General features: G+C 50.7%; 1 protein-coding gene across 5 annotated transcripts; it reads right to left on the bottom strand.

Moving 5' to 3' along the window:
• Positions 1 to 997: 997 nt before the first annotated feature.
• On the bottom strand, positions 998 to 14,464 carry LOC127493460 (cytochrome P450 4A4-like). 5 transcript variants are annotated; one of them, XM_051856509.2, is made up of 12 exons: positions 14,212 to 14,463; positions 10,332 to 10,473; positions 9,653 to 9,697; positions 9,099 to 9,226; positions 7,646 to 7,770; positions 7,155 to 7,309; positions 6,689 to 6,795; positions 6,406 to 6,596; positions 6,168 to 6,301; positions 5,183 to 5,247; positions 4,972 to 5,048; positions 998 to 2,273 (listed from the first exon to the last, which is right to left on the bottom strand). In XM_051856509.2, the coding sequence occupies exons 1-12, from the start codon at positions 14,404 to 14,406 to the stop codon at positions 2,105 to 2,107; spliced, it is 1,533 nt and encodes a 510-aa protein (XP_051712469.1). In that variant the 5' UTR covers positions 14,407 to 14,463; the 3' UTR covers positions 998 to 2,104. The 5 variants fall into 5 exon arrangements, with proteins under 5 accessions (XP_051712469.1, XP_051712468.1, XP_069934651.1 ...); XM_051856508.2 differs by lacking the exon at positions 5,183 to 5,247 and having other exon boundaries at positions 14,212 to 14,464; XM_070078551.1 differs by lacking the exon at positions 9,653 to 9,697 and having other exon boundaries at positions 1,960 to 2,273.
• Positions 14,465 to 21,490: the final 7,026 nt, after the last annotated feature.

Below are 21,490 nucleotides of genomic sequence, written 5' to 3'. Positions count from 1 at the left end.
CCTGCCCCTACACTCCTCTCCAGTTAAGCCAGGACTGTCCCACCTGCTCCTTCCTGCCCGTTCTTAGAGCAGGGCTGAACTACAACAGTGACCAGCAGGCCAGGTCTTGGCGGCAGACACTGAGCCAGGGTGAAGCCATTTCAGGGAAGCAAAAATTGACTTCAGACTACAGATAGAGGACCCCACAGAGCCCTGTCCCCCACATCCAGGGCCCTGGTGAGGAATGTTGGGGGTCAGACAGGGACCTGTGTGCAGAGCCAGCAAGAAATGGTGTGTCTGGGTTGACAGTGGCTGGCGAGAGCAGAGAACTAGCCCAGTAACCTTGTGAGAGTGCGTAGGGGGTGGGGAGGAGGCAGGACCTGGGGAGGGCAGGGCTTGGACACAGAGGACAGCACAAGGCTGTCCTGTGTGGGAGGAGCTGCTTGGGTCTCATGTCCTTCCCACTGCAGACGGACCTGTTTGCCCCCTGGGCCCCTTCATGCTCTTATGGACTCCTCTATGAGCCTTCTGGACAACCTGTGCTCCCTGTGTGTGAGGGAGGCTGGCAGGCGGCTGGTGACATGGCCAAGACTCTCACGTCTCACCAGGGCTGCGACAAGCTGAGTCCCCAAGGCCCTCAAGCTAGGACAGGCCTGGAAGGATTTCCTGCCCAGCTTAGGACAAGTCTACCTCAGCCCTACTCTGAAGAATCCCCTGTGAGCAGAGCTGAGGTCTGAGCAGAGCAGAGGCATGGTCCCGTCCTCTGAGCTCCTAGAGAAGAGCCCCTGGTCTACACAGGGATGCAGAGGGAGCCTCAGGGGCTGCCTGGCATTGGGGGGCACCAGGGGGCTGTGAGTCTGCGTGGAGCGGAGTGGGCTGCCTTAGGCTGGCCTGGGGTCCCAGCACCACAGGGCAGATGTCACCCGTCTCCTTCCCCGAAAGCGACTTGACCTTGTGTCTCCCTTGCCCTTTGCCTCTCCCTTCTTCCCTCCATCTCCTCCCAAAGGAGAGCAGACACTGCACACAACTTGTGAACTTTATTTATGTGGGAAGATGCTCAGACAACTTGCGGGAGAGATTACAAGGACAGAGTGGGTGGTGGTCGGGAAGGGACTGCGCTAGACTCAAGAATGCCCGTGTCTGGTTCAAGTCCTATCCTGGCACACCTGTGACTTGTCCTGTCCTATCTGAGTGCATGCAAGGTAGTCGTGAGGGCCCATAGGACACTGCAGGTGACACAGAGAAGCAGAGAAATGTGAAAGTTCCATGGATCTGAATGAGGAGGAAGAGTCCAGAAGCCACAGAGTGCAGGGAATGGAGCTCTGGGAATGGGAAAGGAGAGGAAGGAAGTCTGCCCAGAGCCCTGGACGGAGGGTGGCCCTGCACAAACAGAAGCCTCTCCTAGGGCCGTGGGCTCTCATCCCAGTGAACTCCTGCCTGGTTGAAAATGGAAGTTGAGGGTGCATTTAATACAGCTAACCTACCACATATCGCAGTGTCAAAGCACCCTGCGCTGTACGTTGTGTCGGCCCTGTGAACCTGAGGCTGATGGAGAGGGGCACTGGCTGCCATGCCCTACACCACAAGCAAGTTTCGCACCACACATCACTACCCAGGGAGCGACCACAAACTCAAGTGCCTGGGACCATCAGACCAGGGTGAAGTCTGAGAATCTTTCATCGTAGTGACTTAGGGATTATCTTTACTTGGTGTGTCCCAGGAAAACACTCTGCTGACTTCTGATCTTCCAAACCGTAAAAGAGTAACTAATGTCACTAAAACCGCTGAAGTTTTGATCACTTTTTAGAAGCAATAGGAAGCTCCCAAAGGGGCAGACAAGCAGCACAAAGGGTAGAGGGACAGGCAGGCTGGAGGGCTGGCAGTGATCGGGGGTGATGTGACAACTAGAGATTCAGACAGGTAGACAGACAAGCAGGCTGGACGCCTGCAGAAAGGTGGGGGAGAGGACAGAGAGACAGGAGACAGGAAGGCAGGCAGGTGCAAGAAGGGCAGGTGGGCACAGAGAAAGCAGGGTGTGTGCAGAGGGGCAGTGGACACAGGCAGGTGATCCAAAGGCGGGATGCCAGGTAGGAAGCCTCAGAGCCTGTTCTAGTCCCCAGCAGGGTTAGTGGAGCTTCCTGAGACGCAGGTGAATCCCATTCTTGGACTTCAGCACAACCCGTGCGATGGGGATGGGGATCCTGGTGGGATCCGGCAGCAGCTCGAAGCGCAGCAGGGTCAGGGCCACGGCCACCTTCAGCTCCCTCATGGCAAATTGTTTCCCGATGCAGTTCCTGGGCCAGGGAGAGACAATGAAATGGGAAGTGGCCTCAGGTCCCCTCCTGCCCCTCCTGGGACAGGTACTGACCCTTGAGCCCCAGCCCCAGAGCTGACCATTCAGAACCCTCCTCCAGGTGGCCCAGCCCTGACCCCTTTCCTTCCAGTCCCCCACTGTCCCCAAGCCTTGGTCACAGTCTCCTGACCTTCACAAAGCTACCACTCTTCCGGGGCTATCCCTGTCTCTACTTCTGCTCTTGTTGGGCAGGAAGTCAGTGCTAGGACAGGGCCAGTGCTGTATGAGACAGAGTCTAATATGGGAATCACTTAAAGAGTTGACCATTGTTAGGTCACCTCACCTCCACCCCACCCCCACCCCCACCCCCACCCCCACAATATCTAATTCCCCAGCGTGTTAGTCTAGGGTCAGGCCCACAGGGGACAGGGAGACTACATTTTCAGGCACTCATTCTCTAGGGGGCCCCAAGAACAGAGTTCCTTGGAGGAAGTCAGAGTGTCAGAGGGGAAGCTTCTGGAGGGGGAACAGGTCAGGGACCCGCCTACCATAGCTCCATCTTCGACCCACTCTGAGGTCCGGGCTCCTGCCTAAACCCCAGCCCTCTGTCCACCAGCATCTCTGGCCTGGTGCCTCAGTCTCCTCCCTGGGACTTTTCTGCTCTCCCTGCCTCTTCCCCCCACATCGAAAACCCCACTCAGCTCAGACCCTCCCACGCCCCCCAAGCCCACAGGACTGGGTTCAAATGCTTCATCTGCTTCAAGCCCTCTTGGGCTGCTGCTCACCCACCTCTCCCAGTCCAGCCCCACTTCCCGGCTCAGCTCATGTTGCTGAGTTTGCTGAGCAGGTAGCCCTCCCCACTCTGTCTATCATTTTCCAAGACATGATTAGGGTTTTACTCAGAGACCCCCCTCATACTCTATGCATGCCCAGGACAATGTCAGGAACACAGAACATTCTGGAAGCTGCTCCAGAAGCGAATGGATGAGTGAAAGAATGAAGAAATGGTGTCTGTCCTAGTATAGGGATGCTTCTCCAATGCCTTTTCAACACTCTGTCAAACACGTTCAAGAACACATTCTGCTTCTGTCTCTGAAGTCTTGGAGATATCTGTTTCCATCTCTCAGCACAAGACTTGACACCGAGAAAGGCCCTTTGCAATAATATTGTATTGGAATGAAGTTAATTAAATGTTTAAAATAAATACAACAGAGTGGAAAACACTGAAAGTCAGTATGAGTTCTGAGCTGGAACCGGAGCTACCTAGTCCCTCCAGCACTCTGGTAGCCACAACGGGTTTTGTGGCTAAAGTCTGAGTAGAAGTTCTCAGCCCTGGGATAAGCCGTAGCCTAGAAATCAAGTTCATGGAAGAATGATTGGCTAAAAACCTGTTCTGTGAACATTGACTTAGCATTTTAACAATTCAATGGATCACTGATTCAGAAAAACCTTATTTCCACTAGTTATTTATATTTGTGGCAATTTGGTTTCCCAGGACCCTTCCTGCAGGCCGTGTGAATCCATGGCAGCCACTTAGGATTACCATTGTCCAGCCCACCAGCTGTTCCAAGTGGGTTTTGTATTTTGCACAGCAGGAATCTTGCACTGTCTACACATCACACTGAACAGTGGGCCTCCTCTCACGGGTAATATGTTGTCCCTACTTTCACATATTTGTCACTGCTGGGACCACGGACTATGGTAAGAGGTTCCACTCAACATACTGGATTTTGCTGACTAGGAGAGTCAACAGGCATTTGGACATTTATATATGTTGAAAGCTGTGTTGAGAAGGACTGAAAATGTGTGAGGTGACACATGTTGGTGTGAAACTTGCTACAGGAACTCCTGTAGCTTTCCACAGCTGTGGCTTGGACAGGAAACCCAGCAAGGCATCCGGAAACTGAAATGTGTGCCAACTCTTCCAGGGTTCAACGAGAATGTATATTAGTGGACTATACTGACCATGTGTGGGAAAAGAAAATCCTGACTATTGAAAAAAGTGATGATATTTGAAGCAATTTGGCTTAGGAGGACTGCCTTCTTCAGTAGAAAAACTTTAGTATTTAGGGGCCAGTGGTGTGGTGTAGCGGGTAAAGCTGCCGCCTGCGGTGTCAACATCCCATATGGGCACCGGTTCTAGTCCCGGCTGCTCCACTTCAGATCCAGCTCTCTGCTATGGCCTGGGAAAGCAGTAGAAGACGGCCCAAGTGCTTGGGCCCCTGAGACCTTGAAGAACCTCCTGGCTCCTGGCTTTGGATCGATGCAGTTCCAACCATTGCGGCCAATTAGGGAGTGAACTAGCAGATGGAAGACCTCTCTCTCTCTCTTTCTGCCTCTCCCTCTCTCTCTGTGTAACTGAATTTCAAATAATAAATCTTAAAAAAAAAGAAAAGAAAAAAGTGAACATCTAAAGTTAAATTTGCAGAAGAAACCCTAACTCCTACACTGAGACAAAGACCAGACTACACTGACATCTGACATGCCCTGACCCTGAATTCTGGCTGGCCGTTGGAAAGGGCACATCTATGTCATGCTATGAAATGTCACCTTTCTTTTGCACACGGGGACATCCACACAAGCCTCCCTTCCCAAAAGCAACAGCCTGCAAGAAGCCCCAGAGGAACCAAGAGTCACAGCATCAGGTATGGGACCAGAGGACCCTCCCCCCAGCACATCAGCACACATGGGACACTCACCGTGCTCCCCCTGAGAAGGGCAGGAAAGCGTGGCTGTGGTAAGCAGAATCTGGTGCAAACCGGAAAGGGTCGAACACCTGCAGAGAGCACCAGGGCCAGGATGGGTGGGGGTCAAGGAAAATCCATGGGGGACCAGGATGCATAGAGACGAGAGCAGGGGGAGGCACTTGTCCTGAGAGAACCGCCATGCTCCCCGCCCCAGCCCTCGTACCTCTGGGTTTTGCCACACCTTCGGGTTGTAGTGAAGGCCATAAATGGAGAGAAAAAGAATGACACCTGTGGGACAGGCAGGAGACACAGAAAAGACTGATCGTCCCCTGGGGTGAGGTGCTGTCCTGAAGTCGCGAGGAAGCACACAGGCACTAAAGACCCGGATCAACAAGCTATCCATTTGAGCTGGATGACCCCTTGCAGGCAGGAGGGGTGGGCTTTGCAAAGCCCATGAGCAGAGCCGAGGCGCGAGACCACGGGAATGACAGCAAGAAGGAGCCAGGGGCCTGCCGTGTGCACTGAGCAGCTGACAACTCAGTGCTGCAGCTCCTTCCCGAGAAACTCCCACAAGCCTCTCGTCCCCATCCTTCTAAGATTCAGAGAGGCTGAGTGAATCGCCTGTGGTCTCACAGCAGGTGTGCAGAGCTGCAGTCACAGGCAGGGGCTGGGGAGCCACTGGCGACGCTCACATCTGCTCTCTGCCATCGACTTGGAGACTCCTACACACCGGACCCCATCTGGCCCTTGACACAGGTTCCCCTGATCTCCCTCATCCATCTTAACCCAAGGAAAGAAGCATATTTCCTTTTGCCTCTGTCCAGTTGTCTCTGTGGACCTAACATCTTGGAATAGAATTTTAGGGCTGAAATCCCTAAGACAAATCCGGTGGCTAACATTTACAAGGATACTTGCAAAAATTCGTGAAAAATATAATTCAAATAAAAGTTTGCTTTGCTGCCAAAAAAATGAAATAGATGCATAATTTTCATTGTTTGTATATCCATGAATCTTTTGAGACTCCTCATATTTATAGAGTTTTGTGCCAAGATTCTCAGACATCTCACCCTCACTACAAAGCAAGCACTCAATTATTGAGGAGGAAATTGGAGACCAGAGTGGCTCAGAACCACAGAGGCACATGGGGGTGACAGATCCCCTGTGTGTGCCAGGGAGCACACAGGTGAGTGAGGGTGGGCAGTTAGTACCCTTGGGGAGGGAGCGTCCATCAGGGAAGGTGACGGGCTTGCTGAGCTGTCTGGTAACACTTGGCACTGGTGGGTAGAGTCTCAGCGCCTCCTTGATGCACATGGTGGTGTAGGGCATCTGGTCCAGGTGCTCCCTGAAACAAAGCCCAGGCAGAGGAGGGGGCAGGGCTGGGCCCCCCAGGGCTTCCCCTCCCAGACAGGCAGGGTCCTCCCCACCGCCCCCTGGGCTCTCACTCACCAGGTGATGGAGGCTCCGTCCCCCAGGAGGCCCTGGATCTCCTCGCGGCACCGGTGCTGATGCTCGGGGTGCGTGGCCAGGGCATAGAAGATCCAGGAGACGCCGCTGGCCGTGGTGTCGTGGCCCTCGAACATGAACGTGTCCACCTCGGCGCGGAGGTCCTGGTCGGACAGGCTGCTCCCGTTCTCCATCTGGGGGAGGCCACAGCGGGAGAGAGGGCACGGGCTCTGTCCCTGGCTCTGTGCTTCCAGGCCAAGCTCGGGCCTGCCCTGCACACACTGACCTTGGCAAAGAGGAGGACGTCCAGGAAGTCCAAGCGCCTCTTCCTCCTGACCTTCTCCAGCTCCCCCTCCTGCTGCAGCTGAGCCTTCCTCTGCTGGATCACTCGGTCTGTGCCAGAGCAGTGGGTACCGGAGCAGCTGAGAGCCCCACCTGCCCCAACCCGGGTGCCCTGGAGGTCAGGGTGAGCGTGGGAGTGGGTGTGTGGGTTGGGGTGGGAGCCAGAACAGCCCAAGAGCCCTGGCTAAATGTTTTTGGGATGAGGCCTCATTCACCAATATGATGACACAGAGCACCCCTGCCCAGCAATTGGCACCCCATCATCTCAGCTCCCGACCCCTGCACCCAACATGAGTGTGCCCCAGCTCCTGCAGGGGGAGCATGGGCCCGGCTCTTTCTGAGGAGTCGGGATTGGGTCCTTTGGGCCATTCTGGTGAAGGAGGGGACACAGGAGGAGGAGGAGGCAGAACCTGTGTGCTCATGGGCGAGCTGGCAGGCACGGTGGAACAAGCGGCCTTCAGGGCTCAGCCTGTACAGGAAGTCACTCTGGTGAAAGACGTTCCTCGCTCGGTAAAATACCAAGTTGTTCAGGTCATTGATGGCCTGGATGTAGGAGTGGGAGTTCCTGAGGAGAGGACGTGGAAGAGGTCAGAATGGAGCGGCCTCTGATCTGCAGGCAGAGCAGGGCTCTCAGGGGAGATTCCCTCGCACAGTGGGGACAGGCAGCACCGAGGCACGTGCCACTACACATTTGCAGGCTTTGACCACAGGCCTCTGTAAGACAGCATGAGAGCCAGGCTTCCATCGTGCCAGGGATCAAGAATCCGTGGCTAAGACAGGGTTAGGTCTGGTCTACACTTAGAGCTTGGCATAGGCTTCGGTGTCAGAACCCTGCCTTCTGTGGAGGTGAGCGTGTGAGCTCCTCACCTGGCTGTCAGTTGGAAATACCAAGGACCCTGACCTGTCCAGCTGGACGCTGCCCTGGTAGCTGAAGGCACACTTCATGATGGTGTCCAGGGTCATCAGGGAGACGTGTTGGAAGATCTCCAGCGAGGAGTCCTGGCTGATCAGCTGTTCCCATCTGTCCTGTGGGCGAGGGGATGTTGACCTTGAATCCCGTGGATGTCCTGTGCTAATTAACTGGGCTTTTCCCTGTATCTCCAGATTTCCTGTTCAAAACTTCTCCCTTTAGAGAGTAGATGCCTTTGAGCAAACTAACGCTGTGAAGAAAATGTTTGCAAGATGATGCCTATTTCTCATTCGCATTTATTACATAATCAAATATACTTTCTTCATGTAGTCGGATTGCACTTTAAAATTTGGAAATCGGTTATGACATTTGGGTTGATGAGAAAGGGACACCCTTCCATTTTCTGAAAGCTGAGACGGACATGAGAAACTGATAGAAGCGCAGATCGGCCAACACGTGTGTCACGACTAAAGGAAGCTGTGAAGCATGTAGAAGCGCGCCTACTGGAGAGCCAGCGAGGACTTCCAGCTCTGTCATTCATCAAATGCTCACTGAGCAAAATTTGCTAAGAGACGAAGATACTGATGGGAAAAGAGGGCGTGGCCACAGTGGCTCTTAGAATGTGGACAGAGGGTCCAGTTCTCTCGAAGGATCACTCAAACTCATAGAAAAGCCCTAGGCTCCAGGCCAGAGCCTGATGGAGTGATATCAGGGAATGTCTACTGCTATGGTTTGGATATAATCTTGTGTGCCCCACCCCCCCAGGCCTATCTGTTAAAGGCTTGGTCTCCAACGTGGTACAACTGAGAGGTGTGGAGCCACCAGTAATGGGCTGGACTTTGGTCATTGTGGTTATGCCCCTGGAATCTAGTTCTCGCCAGTGGGTTGTTGTAAAAGCCTGTGTGTGGCCCAACCCGAACTTCCTGGCCTCCTGGCTTGACATGTGAGCCTTCCTCCAGACACGCTCCCCTGGCCAGCCTGGGTCCTTGTGCAGAGCCTGCATTATGAAAGTCCTTTGGACTTTTAGTCTCCGAAACTCTCTATTGAAAACCTCTCTTTCCTTCAAGAGGAGTTTCAGTATTTTGTTGTAGCAATGGAAAGCTGACTAGGACTGCACCTTGTCACTGATGCTGTGGTTGCCCAGGTCAGCCGGGGGCGCCCATCCTGTTGTCCACAAGACCGACTGCAACTAAAGTCCATTGCACTGATGACTTGGAAGTGGGGGAAAAGGCACCCGTATTCAGCATAACTGTCTCTTCCTTGGATAACAAGCAAAGAGTATATTCATCTTGATTCTGAAAATTCTCTGTCGCATCCATTTTGGGAACTCCTGCTACTACAGTGAGTGATGACCTGAGAGTGGCTGTCTGTGGAAGACGTGTTTGGGAGCGAAGTCTGTGCATGCAAGCTGGGAATGGGTGTGTGGAGGTGACAGCAGACTCACCAGCATGATTTGGACGGAGTCCACCATGAGCCCCACATAGGGCTTCAGGATGTCGTAGTGGAAGGCTGGGGTGAGCATGCGCCGATGCTGGAACCATGTCTGCCCGTCCAGCAGGAGCAGACCGTACCCTGGGCCAGAGACGGGTGGGTGTATGCTTAGTGAGGGGAGAGGGGAAAGTGTGACAGGTTCACAGGGAGGACTCAAGAGTGGAGCAAGGGGCGAAAACCCAGATGGTGGAATATCTTTGACCAAGGGAGGAATGCGGAGAGCTGCTCGGGAATGTGAAGCTCGCAATGGACAGGTCCGTCTGTTAGGAGAATGACTGCTAGGAGAGTTAGCAGAGTCCTGGCAGGTCAAGGCCGGGGGAGCGAGGGTGCCTAAGTAAGTATCAGGCTGCATGCCTTTGAAGAGGTCTGATTAGAAGAGAAATGAGGCTTGACTTAGGGTAGGGCTGTGGCAATGGTGGCCATCACCTGTTCTCCGTGGGCCTAGGTGATAGCTCTTGGTAAACCTAACAAGAGCGTGGACTGCAGTCCTAGTTTGCACACACTTACCAATCCAGGGAGTCATTAACTTATAGTTACGAGGAGCCTTTGGGTCTGAAAGAGAAGCAGGGGTTTACGAGGACCTGGAAGACCAAACAGGACAGTCACCAAGGCGGCAGGGGTTCTGTTGTGCTTGTCGGCTGGCCAGTGCTTCCCAAGTCCCTTCTCATGGCCTCTCACTCCCTTCTGTCTTGTCCTGACAGCCAGCTGGGCTCAGGAGGGCAGACCCAGGTCTCCAGCACTTGAACACCCACAGGATCAAGGGGGTAAATTGTGGAAAACCCCGAGCCACATCCTCCATGCCCAAGCAGAAGAAGATGGAGCCTGTGATTCCTCTACTGGGGGTGACGGCTTGGTCATCGCACACCGGGGACAGTAATACAGAAAGGTTACAAACCCAAGCCAGCCTGGATGTGAAACTGATCATTAAGATCAAGTGCCATTTACATAACAGATCACCAAGATTTGCTTAAAAAGGCAAGAACCCAGGGAGTGAGAGGGGAAAGAGGCTATTTATCCTTGTGCAGGTGGCCTGGCAGGCTGGGTTGTGGATTCGGTGCAGGGTTGGTTGGTGCAGGCTTCAGAGAGTGAAGCTTCAGTGTCCCTTTCCTCTGGGATTTTATGGCCATATGGGGCCCAGGCCTCAGAGGGCAGGGCTGCTGTGGCTGAGATGAGGCTTCCTTCTCACCTGATCGTCCCAGAATCACTTTGAGGTAGTCGGGATCATAAACGAGGAGGCGAGCTTTGTTCCCCGACAGCCACCATGGACAGGCACCAGGGAATTTCTCTACCCATTTCTGAATCCGTTCTAGCTCCTGGTCATTCTGGAACTGTTAGCAAAGAAAATGACACGTCAATGCACACTTTGATTTGATTCAAATTCCTGCAGTGGGAAAGCAGAGGGGCAGCAGGGAGACAGCTCTGCATCCATCAGTAGAAATCATGACTTTGTAGCTGCTTCTAAGGACCGTGGATCTGGTCCAGTGTGGTCCAGCCAACCAAGACTCGACCTCAGGCCAGCTTTAGGCCCCTTCTTGGGCAAACCTCTGAGGCTTCCTGCAAACCACCTGCAGAAGCTTCAGTCTTGCACTGTCTCCATGATGTATAAAACCACAAAAAGCATCAGCACAACAATGTCCATGGAAATTATAGGACAACTGATATAACTTGAGGGCAGCTGTGTAACATAATTCAGCTTATTAAGAAAATAAAAGAAATTCTATTTAAACTTTAAAATGTATGCATTAATTTTTTATTATTTTTTAAATATTTATTTATTTATTTGAAAGTCAGAGTTACACAGAGAGAGGAGAGGCAGAGAGAGAGAGAGAGAGAGATCTTCCAGCCGCTAGTTCACTCCCCAATGGGCTGCAATGGCCAGAGCTGGGGCAGTCTGAAGCCGGGAGCCAGGAGCTTCTTCCAGGTCTCCCACGCAGGTGCAGGGGCCCAAGGACTTGGGCCATCCTCTACTGCTTTCCCAGGCCATAGCAGAGATCTGGATTGGAAGTGGAGCAGCCGGGTCTCGAACCAGCCCCCACATGAGATGCTGGCACCTCAGGCCAGGGCGTTAAACCCCTGCGCCACAGCACTGGCCCCCTAATTTTATATTATTATACTGGTTGTTATAGTATCAATATTACTCCGACAAGTATGCTTAACATTTGTTAAGATGAAATAATATTTGGGATGAAAAGGGCAAGGTGAAAAAAGATGAAATAGAAATGGTACAGGTAGTGTTATTTGCCATGCTAAACGTAGAGAGGCTTTAAGCACAAGGTCTGGATGCTTACATACCAAGATACTGCAGTCTGATGATGGGGTTTCGTGTAAGCATTTCCTCTTCTCATTGAGAAGAATCTTTTGTGAGCTGTCTTTCTAAACTCTTCAGTGTGGATCACAAAGCCCTTCCCTGCTTCCTCCTCTATGCTGGCCATTCCACATGACCCCTGCTGTTCTGTGCTCACCCTACCACAGCCATACCTGCTCACTCCTCTGGGCCTTTGCACAGGCTCCTCCCCCAGCCTGGAGTGTCCCTCCCCTCCGCCCCAGAGCTGCGGCCTCCCCCCTACTGTCAACACTCAGCTCATCTGCAGTCCCCACAGGCACTCGCTCCTGGAGATGTTCCATGCAGTCAGCTCTTCGTCATTTCTGCTGTTTCTACAGAACTCAAAGCAACTGCCGGCTGCATACGTATCCAGTCATTGCTCACATCCTCCTCACAGCCACTGTCACGACAGGCCCAGTCATTCGTGCATGTTCACCAAGCTCCTACCAGGTGCCCATTACGGGGTCAGGCACTGGATGGAGGCGTGGTCATGGATCCTCAGCTGTCTAGAGCTCACAGCCTCGTCGGACAGACAGGAAGCTTGGGAGGCCACAGTACAGGACATTACTATTGGGACGGAAGGAAGTCCAAGCATCGGGGAAGCCCTGGAGAGGGGGCTGACTCAGACCCGGACACTAGAAAGCCCTTCCTCGTCGCGTGCTCATTCACTCATTGAGTCTCCATGGTTACAAACGTGAGTCAGATGATCCCACCCAGAAGGAGCTCCCAGCTAGGACGCTGCAGGGAAACACCTGAATCAAGTTGTCACTGCGCTGTCCCATGAGGAGGACAGTGCATAGGAAGGAGTCGCCCCTCCATTCCTGAAAGACCCGGGAAACTTCTTCCAGGACGTGGCTTGGGGCTGGGCATTGGCAGGTTGGACACTGGGAGGCAAGGTTATTCCAAGCCAAGAGCACAGGGTGAGCAGAGGCCCAGAGGTAAAAATGCATGGACAGGTAGGGGTGTTAATGAATAATGCGGTGTAGAACAGGGCAGTGGGACAGAAGAGGACAGGGTTATGGAGGGGAGGTTGGATGTTTCCGGTCTCCATATTTGGCCCCTTCTGCCGGTAACAAGAGAAGCAAGAGGCCTCAGTGCCTGAAAACTCCCATCTGCCAACATCTGCCCCATGCACCGACCCTGGATGACCCGTCTCTGCGAGGCTCCTCACCTGGGTCTGCGTCCCCACCCCGGGGCGGCCAGTGCGGGGGTGACCCTGTCCCTCCAGCTGCTTCCTTCCTTCCTTCCTCCGTCTGTCCAGACGCCGGTGCTGAGCGCCTCAGTGCTGGGCACTGGGGTGCAGGGAGGGGATGGTGCACTCAGCTCCACGGAGCTCACAGTCCAGGGTGTGCGGTGACACCACTTTCACCGCAGCAGAGTGAGCCTGCCCGTGTCCTGGCTCCTTCTGAGACTCCCGTCTATCATCGCTGCACCCCATGACCCCCACAGAGCAGGATCCTTCAGACTGATGTCTGTGTCTCCAGACAAGCAAAGGACCAGGCACAGAGGATGGTGTTGAGTGACTGGGGTAAAGAAGCCTGGTTCTTTGAGAACAGCTGGGGCTGCAGGGGGTGCTCAGCCTGGAAAGAACCTCAGGAAGGAACAGTTGTGCCCTCCACGTGCAGGGCTGCCAGGACAGAGTGAGGAAGGCGTGCGTGACGGCTGTATCACAGCAGGATGGGCTTCCTGGGAGGGAGTGAGCTCCCTGTCGCTGGGATGAACCCAGACCCGAGAGGTGAGCTCTGTGCTCCTCACACAACAGCCTGTGCCCTGTGGGCCCCCGTTCAGCAGACTCCGAGCCCTGGCCGCCCCTGCCCTGGCGAGGCCAAGGCAACTTCGGCTCGCTGACGAGGTCACAGCAGAAAGTCTGTCTCAGCAAGGCATGAGAACGACAGCCGTGGTCCTCTTGTTGGTTTGAGGTTTGTTGGGAACTTCCTGGTGGTCCCAGTAATGATTGTTGCATTTCTAATTTTAGGGAAAGGCACTTAGACTCATAATCCCCCAAATGACCATTGCTTTGTTGAATTTTAATCAAGCAGAATGTTAGTGTAGGAGAAGGGGTTGATGCTTTATGCAAGGTTGAGCTGTTTGTGGAAAAAATTAAAAGGCAACAGGCTCCCTGGTGTATACTTCCCACTAGGACAAAGATAAATGTTATTAAAGCTTTAATTCAATAGGTGCTACAAATACAACAATGGTTAGGATGTCAAGACTGTGGAATAGATTGAAGTGAACCTTTAGATAAGTACAATAAAAACAAAGAGTTACAAACAGAACTGCAAAAGAGGGGATACATTTAAAAAAAAGGGGAGGCCTGCTTTAAACATTGAGGCTTCTAGTAAAGATTAGATTAGGAAGGTGATAGTCTAGCTTCTGTAGCCAATTTCTGCATAGCTCAGCAGCACTCCAGCCCTTGGCTTGTGTGCGCAGCCCGTTATCTCACACCTGTCTGTGATAGTGCCCCATGCTCTGAATACACCCTTAAAAATCAGAAAAATCATAACTAGATGAAAATAGACAACAGACTTGTTATTGTAAGAAGAAAGAATCATTATGTGACTTGGGCTATAAAAGTAAAGTATGGTGCTCGAGAGCCAGAGCCACGCCTTGAGCCTTCAGCCTTCCTGCGAGTGTGCTCTCATTTCTTCCTGCACCAACACCTCTCACACCCTTGGGAATCCCTGGACTGGCTGGAGCTGGACTCCGGCACTGCCCTCCCGGTCCCTGTCCCACTCCTTCCTACCTCTCGGCTGTGCCCCAGGAGCCAGTGGAAGGGCGGGCACGGGAACTGCTGGAGCGCTCTGAGCAGCCACTGGCGGTGCAGGTAGAGCTGAGCTGCCTTGAGCAGCAGCAGGAGCAGGCCCAGCAGGGCCGCCACTTGGAGGAGCCCGGAGAGGCTGCCCGGGAGCCGGGTGGGGCTCAGCGCAGACACGCTCATGGTGCAGCGGCTCTGGACCTGTAACTGACTTCTCTGTCACTCACTCCCGAGAGGAACTTTGTTTAAGTCCTGGGAGGATTGCCCAACCCAGCTGTGGGATTGGTGAATGGTAAGGGCAGAGCTTATCTTTGCAATCTAGAACTGATTAACCCTGTATGACCTACCATGGGGAAAATGAAGAAAAGTTTTATCAGCTGATGATAGTAATGGCCATGCACACAGCCATTTTCCCCTCTTCCAAAGGAATACTTATTAGGTACCCACAGTGTGCCAGGCACTGTGGCACTGTTACCAGAGAAGCAAGGATTCTTGTCTTCACACAAGAAAGAATTCAGGCATGACACAGAGAGTGGTGGAAAGCAAAATAGCAAGGTTTATTAGGGCAGGGACATCGTAAGAACGGATGGGCACCTCTCCAGACAGAACCTGAGAGAGAGTGCCCAGTCGCTCACTGGGGGAGAGTGAGGTTACATGGTTGAGTGGAGAGAACACACCTGGGCAGGCCAGGCGGGCGGCTCAGCAGAGAGGCAGAGGGCTGAGTGCGCAGTCCAGTTAGACTCTAGGTTTTTAAGAGAGTCGTTTACCCACCCACCCCCTTCTCCAGGACAAAGGATGGAGAGTCCTGGGGGAAGGGTTTTTGGGTGAAAATTAGCAAATTCCTCCCCAGATTTGCTGGCACCCTGGGCAGAGTAGGGGGGCTTCCCTTAGAGCATCTGAGAAGGTTTTATTGCCCCATGTTATCAAGTAACCCCTTTGGTCCTGAGCAGAGGGAATTCTCCTGGCAGCTTTCCTTGGTGGGAGGGCTGGGACCACTGGGGAGGTCATCAGGGTCTGCGCAGGACTTTGAAGTGCAAGATGCTGGGCTTCTGGAGCTTCTGCAGTGGGTGCTGGTCTTCAGGCCTTTCTCATACACATAGGCTCAATTTCTGACTTCCTACCTAACATATCCCCCCTCAAGAAAAAAATACCCATAATTCTTCTATGGGGATAAATGGGCAGAGTTCCATCTTCTATAGCTACTTTGAAGCTGACAAATGGGTGTAGTGATGGATATGGGTATTTTTCTCTTGCTATCTGTCCTATGGTGCTTGAGAGTAGCCTCAGGAAGCATTGTCCTGCTTGGTCCAGAGGGCAGGTCAACTTGTCTGATGAGGTAGGCTGGAAGCCGTATCTTAGAAGCACCTGGAGCCAGATGGCTTGTCTTCTGTTAGAGACAGAACAAACAAGGATGTTAAAGCACAGTAGTCTGCAGAGAAGCAGAAAGAATGTGGATGCTACGTCACCAAGGAGAGGCAATGACCAGGATTTCCATGACCAGATGTGATGTTAGGCTGGATATTTTAGCCTTGACTGACCTGGCCCTGGAGTTGTCTGGCCTTGTCCAAGAGAGCATGAATATGATTTTTTACCCTTTTAGCTTGACCCTAGTTTGAGGCACTTTTTTGGGCAGCATGTAGCAGATCCAGGGCCTGCCTGTTTGAAGGACTGAATTAGCAATACTTATGTGAGAGCCCTAGTCATGGCAGCTTTTTAATGGATGAAAGCTGTGCATTGTTTTTTGTTTTTCTCAAAGGAGGGGGCTCTGCTTTGGCTCCCTGTTGAGAGCCTGGTTTAGGAATTGTGCTATTTCCCCTGTATCTAGGAACCTGTAACCTGTTAGGGAAATACTGGGACTGCCTGAAGTTTGCAGAAGTAGGAATTTGCTGCATGGCCCATATCCTCCCTGGGGCTGGTTTTCTCTCCCCAGGTGTAGGGGTAAGGGTTAACTCTCTAATGGACTGGCTATGCTTTTTTTTTTTCTGGATACCTAGTAGCTAGTTTTATTAGGAAGTTAAGCCAATGTATAAAACCAGAGTCTCAGGCTGGGAAAGGAATCAGACTAATAAATCACTTACATTTAACCATCTACATTTTAGATCATTGTGCACCCCCCTCAAGAGATAGGCTCTTTAAGCCCTCAATGAGGATCTGTCCAAATAGGTGCAGGACTATCTAAGTTAGCTGTTACTGAAAGCCCTGTTATTTAGGAACTGGCAGGAAGGGCTTTCTAAGCTTAATACTATTTGGATAGACTTTAAGGCCTGGCTGGGTATGTGAGACCCAGACCTATCCATGGGGTGCTGGAAGAGAATTGTGAGAGAGATGTGCATCTTCTTTAAGGGAGGCACCCTGTTGACTTGCATTACATGGCTGGACTAGGAGGAGAGCTGAATAGGAGGCTGGTACAAATAGGCAACTTACGTTTCACTGACCCTTGGCCATTCCCTCAATAGCAGTGGCTAGAGTTGGAAGCTGGGCAAAGGCTGGGCAGAGCCAAAGGCTTTTTAGTTCAGGGCCACAGGGTCTGGGAGTCCTTCGACACCCAGGGCAGTTCTGTGTCCAGCTCTTGACAGAGCTGACAGAAGGCGGTTTCTGTCATGACAGCTGTTTGCCTAACGCCCTGGCTCCTCATATCAGAAACAGGTGCCGTTTGGGGAGCACTGGCCTTGTTGGGTCTCCTTGACGGCAGATCACCGTGCAAAGCAGCCACTGATTGGCCTGTTGCCTATCCTTACATTGCTCCTGCTGCTAGCTTGCTCCTTGTTCTCCTGGTCTCTAATAAAGTAGACCATGGAGGCAACCTCTATGATGTCAGTCAAGGGGGTGCTCAACCCAATCCTGATTTTCCAAGATTTCTTTACCAGCATCAAGGTGAGCTAGAAAACTATGGTCATGAGCAAATTTTGACGCTTAGCATTTTCCTATGAGTTAAAAATATGCTCATGAGGAGAACTATGATCTTTAAGTAAGATCAACTGTGGTGACCTGTTAGCATATTTTGAGGTCATCAGTACAGTGCCGGCCTGCAGCACAAAGAACTGGGTTTCCTGAAACAGAGAGTGGGAATGCAGGGACAAGGACGCAGCAAAGAATGGAGCCAAGACAAGGCCTGATCAAGGCTCCTTTATTGAACAAATCCAGTAGTATTTAAACATGACCAGTTGTTTACAAGAAGGAGCACAAAAGATTTACATATCAAAAAGGCTTTTAAGGTTACAAAGAGTTCCCCATAAGGTTCTTAATTATTGATTACAAGGGTACAGTAAAACACTTAGGTGATAAATGCAGGTTTCACATGTAACTGATTGTCTATATCATCTCTTGTGAAAGGTTTAGCAGTGAGATAAGGTTCTTCCTGCCTCTTCCTGGAATCTCCCTAGCCTAATTGTTTGTGCCTGGAAGTCTCCATTTATATGTTTAAGTGTAAACAAAAGGAGAACTGCCTGTTCTGCCCACATTTCCCCCTTTTTTATTTTTTGAGGCATTGTTCCTGTCTTAGGTTGCCCGTGTCTCTTCTTGTCCTTACCCATCAATGGACACCCCAGACATTCTGAGGCTCCTGTCTTAGGTTGGTACAAGGAGACCGAGTCTTACCCGTCATTGGAATTCAATGCCATGCTTTTTGGCTTGGGGGTGAAGCTGTGAACATAACTTTAAAATCTCAGACCAAACGGCACCAAAAGACACAGAGAGGCATTGGAATATACAGGGGAGTCACAGACAAAAAGGCAGGAGCAGCAATAAAGGACCCAGCAACGTCAAAAGCCAGTGGGTCCATCGAGATTCACCAAAAGAAAAGGGATTAGTTAGAAACATGTGCTGAAGTTCACCTTTTAGCTGTTGTACCAGATATTTTATGTAAGGAACATTATTTGAGATATTAAAACAGCAACCTCCAGGAATCAAGTCACAGCTTATATGATCTTTCAGTAGTAAGTAGTTAATGGCAGCTAAATGTAGCCAGAAATTGCTACTTTCGACAGAGAAGGAGGAATTGACCGTAAGAGTTACTTTAACAGTTTTGACCAATACATCAACGAGGCCTCTTTTCCAGAATTGACAAAGGTATACCCGAGTCTGTCAATGTGACCAGTTTTTTTTTTTTTTTTTTTTTTTTGACAGGCAGAGTGGACAGTGAGAGAGAGAGACAGAGAGAAAGGTCTTCCTTTGCCGTTGGTTCACCCTCCAATGGCCGCCGCGGCTGGCACACTACGGCCGGTGCATCACACTGATCCGAAGCCAGGAGCCAGGTGCTTCTCCTGGTCTCCCATGCGGGTGCAGGGCCCAAGCACCTGGGCCATCCTCCACTGCACTCCCTGGCCACAGCAGAGAGCTGGCCTGGAAGAGGGGCAACCGGGACAGAATCCGGTGCCCCGACCGGGACTAGAACCCGGTGTGCCGGCGCCGCAAGGCGGAGGATTAGCCTAGTGAGCCACGGCGCCGGCCCGTGACCAGTTTTGATATGCTAAAATCAGTATTCTCCCTTTTCAATTGATCAGTCACATTAAGCCATTGATTTTCAACTATATCCCTCCCTATACGGAACAAGGGTTGATTGTTCCTTGCCCGTTGTACAAACCCTGCTTTAATTAAGCACATGAACAATTTAGAACTACCGGCGAACCAACAGAGGTGGTAACGTAGGTTTGGCTTGATGTGAGCCGGCAAGCTTCATTCATCTTCAGGGGGATTCTGATCAGCAATGTTATCATAATGAAGATCAAGGGGCTGCTTCGTGACATTGTCTGTTTGCCGCACCAGTCGCTCAGGTAACCATCGTACTTCATTGTCTTTTTGCGAGAATATAAAAACATGTCCACGTCCCCATATTAAAACAGGGTCAGGTCCATACCACTGAGCAGTTAGAGGGTCTTTCCACTTCACATAGACTTGTTGTCTTTTGGTTTCAGGATGCCAGTGATGATCAGCTGCAGATTTCCCTTGATTATCCAGTATTAAAAAATTTAAAGTGAAAAGAGCATGTGATAGCCATTTTTGTGGGGAATGTGCTATGGTCCCGTATTCCCCCTTTTTTATTTTTTGTAAATAATTTTTTAATGTGGCATGTGCACGTTCCACAATACCTTGTCCCTGGGGGTTATAGGGAATCCTGGTGATACGAGCGATGTGGAAGTTAGCACAGAAGTGCTTAAAAGGGTCAGAAGTATATGCTGGGCCACCATCAGTTTTTATTTGTATAGGGGTTCCTAAAACAGCAAAGGCCTGAAGGCAATGAGAGATGACATGTTTGGCAGCCTCGCCGGATTGCAGGGTGGCAAAAACAAAACCTGAACATGTATCTAAAGAGACATGTATGTATTTTAGTTTACCAAATTCAGGAAAATGGGTAACATCCATCTGCCAAAGCTGATTAGGCATAAAACCTCTAGGATTTACACCATAATGAGGGACCGGGAGAAATGTGACACAGGAAGGGCAGGATTTTACAATTTGCCTTGCCTGTTCCTGGGTGATTCCATATCTTAATCGTAAGGTCTGGGCATTGAGGTGATGCAATCATGACCACGGGACACTTTTTAGACTTTGTCAGTCTTTCTTTAAAGGATCTGGCTTCTGAGCCAGAGACTGAAGCAGCTTGAAAGAAACACGTTTATAACTGAAGTTTAGTATCATTTTACATCTTGGCACCACTTTTAATCTAAACAGCCCAATTGGTTATTATCTCTGTGAGATGAGAGATCTATCTTTTGACATCTCCAGGGGCGCCTCTGGAGGTATCAAAAGTCCAGAGAATTTAAAACTTTGATTTTCAGAAAGTCTGTTAAAGGTGCCAAGAGAACTTAGAGTGTCTGGTCAAAATAGAATATCTTAACATTTAGTCAGGGCGATTTTAACACTTTTAGACCAGATCTGATCATAATAATATTTAACATAACTTTTTAAGACTTAATACTTTTTATCAATCATAACTTAACAGACAGTAGAGTACACAGATTACTTTGGCAGAATATGGATTCTATGTTTCTTGTTGTTGAATAAACCAGAAACAATAAAAAAAAAACTTGAACATAAGAGTGAAATTATCACATAACTCAGAATTACTTAACAGAGTTAAAAAGAGCTTACACGACCTAACTTTAGAAATGGCAGGGCCGGCGCCGCGGCTCACTAGGCTAATCCTCCGCCTAGCGGCGCCGGCACACCAGGTTCTAGTCCCGGTCGGGGCTCTGGATTCTGTCCCGGTTGCCCTTCTTCCAGGCCAGCCCTCTGCTGTGGCCAGGGAGTGCAGTGGAGGATGGCCCAGGTGCTTGGGCCCTGCACCCCATGGGAGACCAGGAGAAGCACCTGGCTCCTGGCTCCTGCCATCGGATCAGCGCGGTGCGCCGGCCGCAGCGCGCCGGCCGCGGCGGCCATTGGAGGGTGAACCAACGGCAAAGGAAGACCTTTCTCTCTGTCTCTCTCTCTCACTGTCCACTCTGCCTGTCAAAAATAAAAATTAAAAAAAAATTAAAAAAAAAATTTAGAAATGGCAGAGTAACCGATTAAGCAGACATTGTTAAAAAGAGACGTTACAGTTTTTGCAAGAACAGATTTTAAGATTTACGATTGAGACCATTTCCAGATAATTACTAACATTAGTACACATTTTTTAAAAACCCCATTGTTGTAACAGAAGATCAGACTTCAAATTTAGATTAGTGTAATTTTGGCATTAACATTTAACTTACAGAAAATCCTGTAAACAATGTTTTAAAATCATAAACTTTTTACAACTTTTCATGACTTGCTCACACCTTCTGAACCTTTACACCCGTAGTTACTTTTCCATAGTTTTGAATTGTCATGAATGGACAACCTCTGAGAATACATGCTGACAAACTCAAACAGTCTCTCTTATCAAATTTAAGATGTTAAAAGTACACATAATACATTTTTCATGTTTTCCTTAGCACTGATGCCTAGATAACTTAAGACACTGAGTTATTAATGAATACCACACCATTATCTGAATTAAAAGTCAAAATTAGGGGGCGGAGCCAACATGGTGGAATAGTGAGGGTGCGCACCAATAGTCCGGGAAAATTTAGTTTAATAAAAGGGGAGTTACGGTAGCCTCAGAAAAAAGAACCAGGAAAATATTGCAGAGGAAACTCTTCTGGATCGAGTGGCTGTGACTCGGAGGACCTACTGGGAGAACAAGGTCGCCCACCGTGCAGAAGCCAAGCCGTGGGAGCAGCAGGGTCTGTGCACCAGTGCAGGAAGGGGAGTGCATGTCACACAGACACCAGCGGGGAGAGCAGGG

The sequence above is a fragment of the Oryctolagus cuniculus genome, chromosome 7 (assembly GCF_964237555.1).
Source record: "Oryctolagus cuniculus chromosome 7, mOryCun1.1, whole genome shotgun sequence".
Lineage (NCBI taxonomy): Eukaryota > Metazoa > Chordata > Mammalia > Lagomorpha > Leporidae > Oryctolagus > Oryctolagus cuniculus.
This window is presented reverse-complemented; position numbering and strand designations above follow the sequence as displayed.